This window comes from Scyliorhinus canicula, chromosome 18 (genome assembly GCF_902713615.1).
Source record: "Scyliorhinus canicula chromosome 18, sScyCan1.1, whole genome shotgun sequence".
Lineage (NCBI taxonomy): Eukaryota > Metazoa > Chordata > Chondrichthyes > Carcharhiniformes > Scyliorhinidae > Scyliorhinus > Scyliorhinus canicula.
In genome coordinates, this window is record NC_052163.1 from 109,949,859 (window position 1) to 109,958,600 (window position 8,742).

Here is an 8,742-nt window from a genome sequence, read left to right on the forward strand (position 1 = left end):
GTGAGGGGATCGTTGGGGGTGAATGGGGACCGTTGGGGGGTGAGGGGACCGTTGGGGGGGTGAGTGGATCGTTGGGGGGGGTGAGTGGATCGTTGGGGGGGGTGAGTGGATCGTTGGGGGGGGTGAGTGGATCGTTGGGGGGGGTGAGGGGATCGTGGGGGGGGTGAGGGGATCGTTGGGGGTGAATGGGGACCGTTGGGGGGGTGAGGGGACCGTTGGGGGGGTGAGGGGACCGTTGGGAGGGTGAGGGCACCGTTGGGGGGGTGAGGGATCGTTGGGGCGAGAGGGGATCGTTGGGGGATGAGAGGGGATCGTTGGGGGATGAGAGGGGATCGTTGGGGGATGAGAGGGGATCGTTGGGGGATGAGAGGGGATCGTTGGGGGATGAGAGGGGATTGTTGGGGGATGAGAGGGGATTGTTGGGGGCAAGAGGGGATCGTTGGGGGTGAGGGGATCGTTGGGGGTGAGGGGATCGTTGGGGGCGAGAGGGGATCGTTGGGGGGGAGAGGGGATCGTTGGGGGGTGAGGGGATCGTTGGGGGGTGAGGGGATCGTTGGGGGTGAGGGGATCGTTGGGGGGTGAGGGGATCGTTGGGGGGCGAGAGGGGATCGTTGGGGGCAAGAGGGGATCGTTGGGGGATGAGGGGGATCGTTGGGGGTGAGGGGATCGTTGGGGGGGTGAGGGGATCGTTGGGGGGGGTGAGGGGATCGTTGGGGGGGTGAGGGGATTGTGGGGGGGTGAGGGGATCGTGGGGGGGTGAGGGGATCGTGGGGGGGTGAGGGGATCGTTGGGGGAGTGAGGGGATCGTTGGGGGAGTGAGGGGATCGTTGGAGGAGTGAGGGGATCGTTGTGGGGGGTGAGGGGATCGTTGTGGGGGTGAGGGGATCGTTGTGGGGGTGAGGGGATCGTTGGGGGCGAGATGGGCTCGTTGGGGGGTGAGGGGGATTGGGGAGGAACGAGAAGGGACCAAGAGGGTTGGGGGGGACGAGAGGGGATCTTTGGTTGGGGGGGGGGGGGGGGTGGCGGCGAGGGGGGACCGTTGCGGGTGACGAGGGGGGACCGTTTGCGGGGAACAAGAAGGGATCGTTGCCTCGGAGTGGGGGGTTGAAAGAGGTGGGGTGTTGGGGAGGAACGAGAAGGGACCAAGAAGGTGGGGGGGGGGGGGAGCGAGATGGGATCTTTGGGGGGCGACGAGAGAGGATCTTTCGGGGGGGACGAGTGGGGTATGTTGCGGGAACAAGAGGGGATTGTTGGGGGGATGAGAGGGGCTCGTTAGGGACGAGAAGGGTGCTGGGGCGGACATGAGGTGTGGTGGGGATGGTCAACAGTGGTGGGGAGAACGAGTTGGGTGGGGGACAAGAGGGTTGGAGAGAATGAGAACGGGGGTTAAAGGGGTGGGGATTGGGGAGAAACAACGGGGGAACGAGAGCGATGGGGGATTGGAGGGGAACGAGAGCGATGGGGGATTGGAGGGGAACGAGAGAGGATTGGTAGGGTGGGATGAGATTCTTGGGGAAACAAGAGACGATTGTTGGGGGGAAAAGAGGGCTGGGGGCTGAGAGAGTTGGGGCGAGCGAGAGGGGTGGGATGGATGAAAGGGGTGCGGGGTTGGTTGGGACGCCATCCCCCGCACCGATCGTACCCCCACACCGGGCCCCCCCCCACCCTCTGCACCCTGTGCCACCCCCCACCCTCTGCATCGCGTGCCCCCCACCCTCCTCTGCACCCGTGTCCCCCACCCTCCTCTGCACCGCTCGCCCCCGCTCTAATCCCTCCCGACTCTCCCTTGTCAGCTATTTAACTCAATTTATAATCTACCTGCTTGCCCCTTGTCCTGCGCAGAATGGCTGATAAGAGCATTGCCCTGCGTCACACATTTTCAGCACCAGGGCATAGTGCCACTCTCCTCCGCGGCCTGGCAGTGCTTCGAGCTCGCGAGCAACTATTGGATGTGGTGCTGATGGTGAACACTGTGATATTCCGGGTTCATCGAGCCGTGCTGGCTGCCTGCAGTGACTATTTTCGGTGAGTTGCCTACTTCGCTTTGAGTTGCAGTGTTTTTTTTTTAATTCCTTTTTAAATCAGTCCCTTGGCACTGAACAGCAAGAAGGCCATTCACACTGCTTTCTGAGCAGAACTTTTTCTAACCTTTGAGTCCCTACGTGAAGCAGACGTAAGCTATCAGCTTTCCTAGTCTGTCCCACCTTCAATATCCTGGCTGGATTTCCACAAAAATCCACTCTGCCAACATCTCCATATTGATCCCCATAATGCCAAAAGTCTGGCACAGAATAATGCAGCACAGAAGAAGCCCTTCGGCCCATTGAATCTGTACATGTGCATGAAAAACACCTGACCTGCCTACCTAATCCCATTTGCCAGCACTTGGTCCATAGCCTTGAATGTTATGACATGGTAAGTGATCATCCAGGTACATTTTAACGGATGTGAGTCAACCCACCTCTGCCACCCTCCCAGGCAGTGCGTTCCAGACAGTCATCACCCTCTGGGTAAAAAAAGTTTTTCTTCAAATCCTCCCCTAAACCTCCTGCCCCTGACCTTGAACTTGTCAACCCTCGTAAGCGACCCTTTAACTAAGGGGAACAGCTGCTCACTATCCACCCTATCCATGCCCCTCATAATCTTGTGCACCTCAATCAGGTTGCCCCTCAGTCTTCTCTGCTCCAGCAAAAACAACCCAAGGGAGTGGTTAGCGCTGTTGCTTCACAGCTCCAGGGTCCCTGGTTCGATTCCCGGCATGGGTCACTGTCTGTACGGAGTCTGCACGTTCTCCCCATGACTGCATGTGTTTCCTCTGGGTGCTCCGGCTTCCTCCCACAGTCCAAAGATGTGCAGGTTAGATGGATTGGCCATGCGAAAATTGCCCTTAGTGTCCAAAAATGTTAGGTGGGGTTAACTGGGTTACAGGGAAAGGTTGGTGTGGCCTTCAATAGGGTGCTCTTTCCAAGGGCCGGTGCAGACTCGATGGGCTGAATGGCCTCCTTCTGCACTGTAAATTCTATGATTCTATAATCCAACCTCTCTTCATCACTTAAATGTTCCATCCCAGGCAATGTTCTGGTGAATTGCCTCCAGGCAAGTGGAGAGTATTCCATTACACCCCTGACTTCTATCTTGTAGATGACAGAGAGGTTTTGGGGACCAGGAGATGAGGCACTTGCTGCAGATTTCCTAGCCTTTGACCTGTTGTGCTAGGCACAATATTTAGATGGCTAGTTCAGTTTCTGGTAAATTTAAGCCTCCAAAGATGCACGGCCCTCTAAGAAAAAATGTCACCTGATCTCCGTTATAAATGGGCAACCCATTATTTTTAAGCAGTGACCCTGTGTTCTTGATTCACCCACAAGAGGAAACATGGTCTCCATACCCACCCTGTCAAGACCGCTCAGGACCATGTATGTTTCACCAAATCTTTTAAACCCCAGCAGATACAAACCTCTCCCCATGTTACCCTTCCTCAAAAGACAACATGCCTTTTCCAGGCATTCCAATCTGGTACAACCTTCTCTGAACAACTTCCAATGCATTTACATGAAAGGTCACAACCTGAAGCGTTAACTTGTCGCTCCACAGTTGCCCCCTGAGCTGTGGAGTAGTTCAAGCACTTTGTGTTTTGATTTCAGATTTCCAGCATCCGCAACATTTTGCTTTTGTTCTTGGGATGAAGTTGTTCAGATAGGTGAAGAAGATGGGATTATTCTCCTCCGAGCAAAGAAGGTTAAACAGAGTTAGCCAGTTGTAATGCAGAGACGTGTTAGCCAATTTGTACACAGCAGGCACATACATGATAAGAATAAGATCATCCATCTGGGTGTGTTCAATTAATTATTGTTTATATTTCTTCCTTTCTAGAGCAATGTTCACCGGGGGAATGCGGGAAGCGGACCAGGATGTCATTGAGTTGAAAGGCATGTCTGCCAAGGGCCTGAAACACATCATTGATTTTGCGTATAGTGCTGAGGTGACCCTGGACCTCGATTGTGTCCAAGATGTGCTGGGAGCTGCTGTTTTCCTGCAGATTGTGCCTGTTGTGGAATTATGTGAGCAGTTCCTAAAGTCAGCCATAAGTGTGGAGACCTGCCTCAATATTGGTCAGATGGCCACCACCTTCAACCTCTCCTCCCTGAAAGAGTCAGTCGATGTCTTCACCTTTGCTCACTTCCTCCAAATCGCGGAGGAGGAGGATTTCCTGCAGCTTCCCCTCGAGAGACTTGTCTTCTTCCTAAAGAGCAACAAGCTGAAGAATTGCAGCGAGGTCGACCTGTTCCGTGCTGCCATCCGATGGTTGCAGCATGATGAGTCTCGACGAGCTAATGCTAACTTGGTCCTCTGCTACATCCGCTTTCCCCTGATGAAATCCTCTGAACTAGTGGACAATGTCCAGACGCAGGCAGTGATGGTGGATGATCCTCTGTGTCGTCACTACTTGCTGGAAGCCTTCAATTACCAGATCCTGCCGTTCCGCCAACATGAGATGCAGTCTGCCAGGACCAGAATCCGCTCGGACACAATCTCCCTCATTGCCTTTGGTGGAACTCCGTACACCGACAATGACCGAACGGTTAGCCGCAAAGTCTTTGCTCTTCCAGATTGGAATGCACGTCAGTTCACGGAGAGACCGGAAATGGAGGTGGGATGCAGTCATGCCTGCGTTGCTGCCTTGGACAACTTTGTGTATATAGTAGGAGGTCAGCACCTACAGTACAGGAGCGGTGAAGGGGCAGTCAGCTGGTGTTTCCGTTATGACCCCCATCTCAATCACTGGCTGCAGATTCGGTCTCTGCAGGAAGCTCGCATTCAGTTCCAGCTGGACGTACTGCAGGGAATGTTGTTTGCCACTGGAGGTCGAAATCGCTCTGGGAGCCTCTCGACTGTCGAGCGTTACTCCCCACGGAAAAATGAATGGACGAATGCGAGTTGTCTGAAACGGCGGACCTGGGGCCACGCAGGAGCATCCAGTGGGGGCAAGCTGTATATTTCTGGAGGCTATGGCATCACCATTGAGGATAAGAAATCCCTTTGTTGCTACAATCCTGAAAGTGACCTCTGGGAGTTCAAAACGTCAATGAACGAACCACGGGTTCTTCACTCAATGGTCAGTGCGAATGGACGGATTTATGCAATTGGCGGCCGCATGGACCATTTTGACCACTGTTTCGATGTCCTAGCTGTTGAATATTATATCCCGGAGACTGATCAGTGGACCAGCGTTAGTCCAATGAGGACAGGTCAGTCTGAGGCTGGTTGCTGTGTGTTACAGCGAAAGATTTATGTGGTGGGAGGATATAACTGGCACTTGAACAACGTGACCAGTATTGTGCAAGTTTATAACATTGGCACAGATGAATGGGAGAGGGACTTGCATTTTCCAGAATCGTTTGCAGGAATCGCCTGTGCTCCTCTAGTCCTCCCACAGCTCTCGGTGCAGAGATAGCCGAAACATTACTCACGGGGCAGTAGGAAAGGAAGCCCCACACCGGACAGGTGGACGAGCTCTTGCCTACAGGCTGGGAGGGAAGAGCTGGATTGAACCAGTCAGTATCTGCACTTCCAGTAAAAACAAAATCAGGGCACACACTGAGTTTTACCAGTGAGCCCACACTGCTCAGTATTGTAGCCACATTTCACTCCGGGTCCCTTGGGTGGCTGCAGGGAAAGGAATAAAGATTGACTGCTGTACCAGACTTGTCCTTCTGTGACCTGTTTTATTTGGAACATGTTTAAACTCAGCCATTCCACATGTTACTTATGAACGTAATAAATCCCAATTTTGCTGCTTCAATCAAACAGATCCAAGAAGCCTACCTACCCGCCTTCAAACGGTGAAAGGAAGATCAAGTAAATGAGAATGTTTGTTATTTTGTGTGCTGTACTCCAACTTAGTTACTCTACATTTGACACTCTCCAGCCTGCGGTTGGCCAGCATATTGTCAGCTGGTATTGAAATCACCAATTTCCGAGTTTTGGTACCAGTCTCTAATTCACTGTGTATAAATGGAAATTGTACAGGATACTGAACTGCTGAAAATTGGAATTCTGTGAAAGTGGAAACCTTCCTCAGGCCCACAAGGGACTCGCCTCCAGCAGAGATCAGTTTCCAGAGACTCCATCGAGTTTGGAGCAGAGCTGAGCGTTCCTGCTGAGCCAATGAAGTACTCGCAAAATCAGGACAAAATGCTGCAAATGCTAGAAATCTAAAATTAAGCAAAAATGTTAGAAGTACTCAGCAGATCAGGCAGCATCTGTGGAGAACATTTCCGATCAGCACCTCATCAGATAGGTGCTGACTCTCTATTTTTCTGGAATTAATTTTAAAATGTATTGAATGTGAAGCATTGATGTCTTGCTGAAGTTATTTCCGCATGTAGCCTCTGTGGAAACTGAATATTGCTAATGCTCTGCTGTTGGTTACAGCCACGCTCTGTATAAAGTGTCATGTTACTCCTTCCACCTGCTGCCTGTCCCAGTCTTGTCAAGTTGTGAGCTGTCGCTCATTCCCTATCCCAACATCAGTGCCTCTCCTGTTTGCTGCCAGGTTTAGAGCCATCCCTCTGGGATAGACAGCACTTTTAATCCATTTATTTTAGTTGCACATCCCTGTTCATCCAGGTTAACAATGGAAATCTCAACCTGCGGATTTAATTCTGGAATAAAGTGTCTGCTGTAACTGAGATATGGAATGATCTGTCTAAAATGATTGCACACTGGGACTGTGGGTAATAATATCCCTCAGGCTGAGCCAGCAGGTTACAGGATCCAATTTCACTTCAGAGACTTTCACAAAAATTTCCAATGAAGGGGCAATTTTAGTGCAGCCAATCCACCTAACCTGCACATCTTTGTTGAGGGAATGAGACCCGTACAAAGACAGGGAGAATGTGCAAACTCCACACGGATAGTGAGCCGGGGCCGGGATTGAACCCAGGTCCTCTGTGCCGTGAGCACTCCGGAGACTTAAGTGTATAATTCAGGTGTACAATTAAGGGAGTGCTGCGCTAACAGAGGGTGCTTCGGGGGGGGGGGGGGGGGGGGGGGGTCAGCACAGAGGGGACTGCACTGTGTTGTCGGAGGGTCAGTGCTGAGTGGAGCGATGCCGCACTGTCGGAGGGTCAGCGTTGGGGGAAGGAGGAGGCAGTTCCGTACTGTCGGAGGGTCAGCGCTGAGTGGGGTGGCATTCTGGAAGCGGGGGAGCGGTGCCGTACTGTTGGAGGATCAGCGCTTGCCAGGGGGGGAGGGGGGGGGGGGGGTGGCGGCACCGCCCTGCCAGAGGGTCAGGGCTGGGAGGGTGTGGTGGCACCATGCTGCCGTTGGGGTGGGGTGGGTGGTGGCAATGCTGTTGTGGGTCATGGCTGAGAGCAGGGGAGGGCGCCAAGGTGTCGGAGAATCAGCGGTGGGGGGGGGGGGGGAAGTGATAGCCCAGTGCTGTTGATGGGGGGGGGGGGTTGCGGCAGCGCTGCACTCTCAGAGGGTCAGCACTGATGGGGTGGAGCCGTGCAAACATTAAACAGTGTCCCTGTCTTCCCTCAGATAGATGTAAACAATCCAATGCCACTATTCAATGAAGGACAGCAGAGGTCTCTCGCTGCAGAATCAATTTTTATCCTTCGGCCAACGATCCACATTATCTCATTGCAGTTTGTGAGAGCTTGCTGTGTGCAGGTTAGCTGCTGTGTTTCCGATATTGTAACTAATCGTACTTCAAAATTAGTTCTTGGCTGTGAAGTTGTATCCCCTGTCCTCATCACCTCACTTTCTCAAATCGAGCCTGAAGGGAGACCCTGGGCGAGGTGTACATAACACTGGAGCAACTGCACTCGACACTAACAAAGAACTGATGTACAGGATACTGGACAGGTTACACAAGGCAGTCTGAACACTGGAGAGAATGTACAGGATGCTCAGGGCAGTATAATGCAGCACACTGGCCTACCTCAGAACATGTACCGGAAGAATCTTTTACAGTATAAAAGGCGGCCATTTGACTGTGCTTTGACCTGTCTGTGCTTGCTCTCCTAAGGAGCAATTCATGTGCTGCCACCACCCGTCACTTCTCTCTTCTCCCCCCCACATCTTTACATATTCCTCTCTTTTGGATACATAGGAAAATTTGAAAAAAATACAGTGCCAGGAGTGTTACACTCCAGGAATTTGATGAGTTCGCCTTTCACCATGTTTAAACTGCTCAGAAACTTGCAGAATTATCAGCTGCAGCCATTTTATCAGACCAGCCATTTATTCTATTTCAACAGTAAAATAATTTTGTAAAGTAGCCAGGATGATATCGACCTCCCTCGTGTCTTTGTAGTTACCCTTATTTAATTGTAAAAACATTACATCTGATTCCAGCTCCTCCCTCTCAAATCGCAGTGTAAATTCTATCATATTGTGATCACTGCCCCCTAAGGGTTCTTTCACCTTAAGTTCCCTAATCAGGACTTCCTCATTCTACATCACCAAATCTAGAACTGCTTGTTCCTTAGTAGGCTCTACCACAAGTTGCTCCAAAAACCATCTCATAGACATTCCACAAATTCCTTTTCTTGGGATCCACTACCAACCTGATTTTCGCAGTCCACCTGCGTATTGAAGTCCCCCATTGTAATATTGCCTTTCTTATATGCCTTTTCTATCTCCTGATTTATTTGCTGCCCCACATCCTGACTGGTGCTCGGGGGCCTGTACATAACTCCCATCAGGGTTGTTTTTCCTTTGCGGTTCCTC

The 8,742-nt window shown here is 52.0% G+C and overlaps 1 protein-coding gene across 3 annotated transcripts in view; it reads left to right on the top strand.

Annotated features, from left to right (window-relative positions):
• Positions 1 to 6,694, top strand: part of klhl26 (kelch-like family member 26) — a 7,561-nt gene extending 867 nt beyond the window's left edge. For 2 of the 3 annotated variants that reach the window (XM_038777374.1, XM_038777375.1), the window contains exons 2-3: positions 1,843 to 2,025; positions 3,874 to 6,694. In XM_038777374.1, coding sequence (XP_038633302.1) covers positions 1,843 to 2,025; positions 3,874 to 5,455 — 1,765 coding nt within the window. In that variant the 3' untranslated portion in view covers positions 5,456 to 6,694. The remainder of the gene's footprint in view (positions 1 to 1,842; positions 2,026 to 3,873) is intronic. The other variant, XM_038777376.1, reaches the window with a different exon arrangement.
• Positions 6,695 to 8,742: the final 2,048 nt, after the last annotated feature.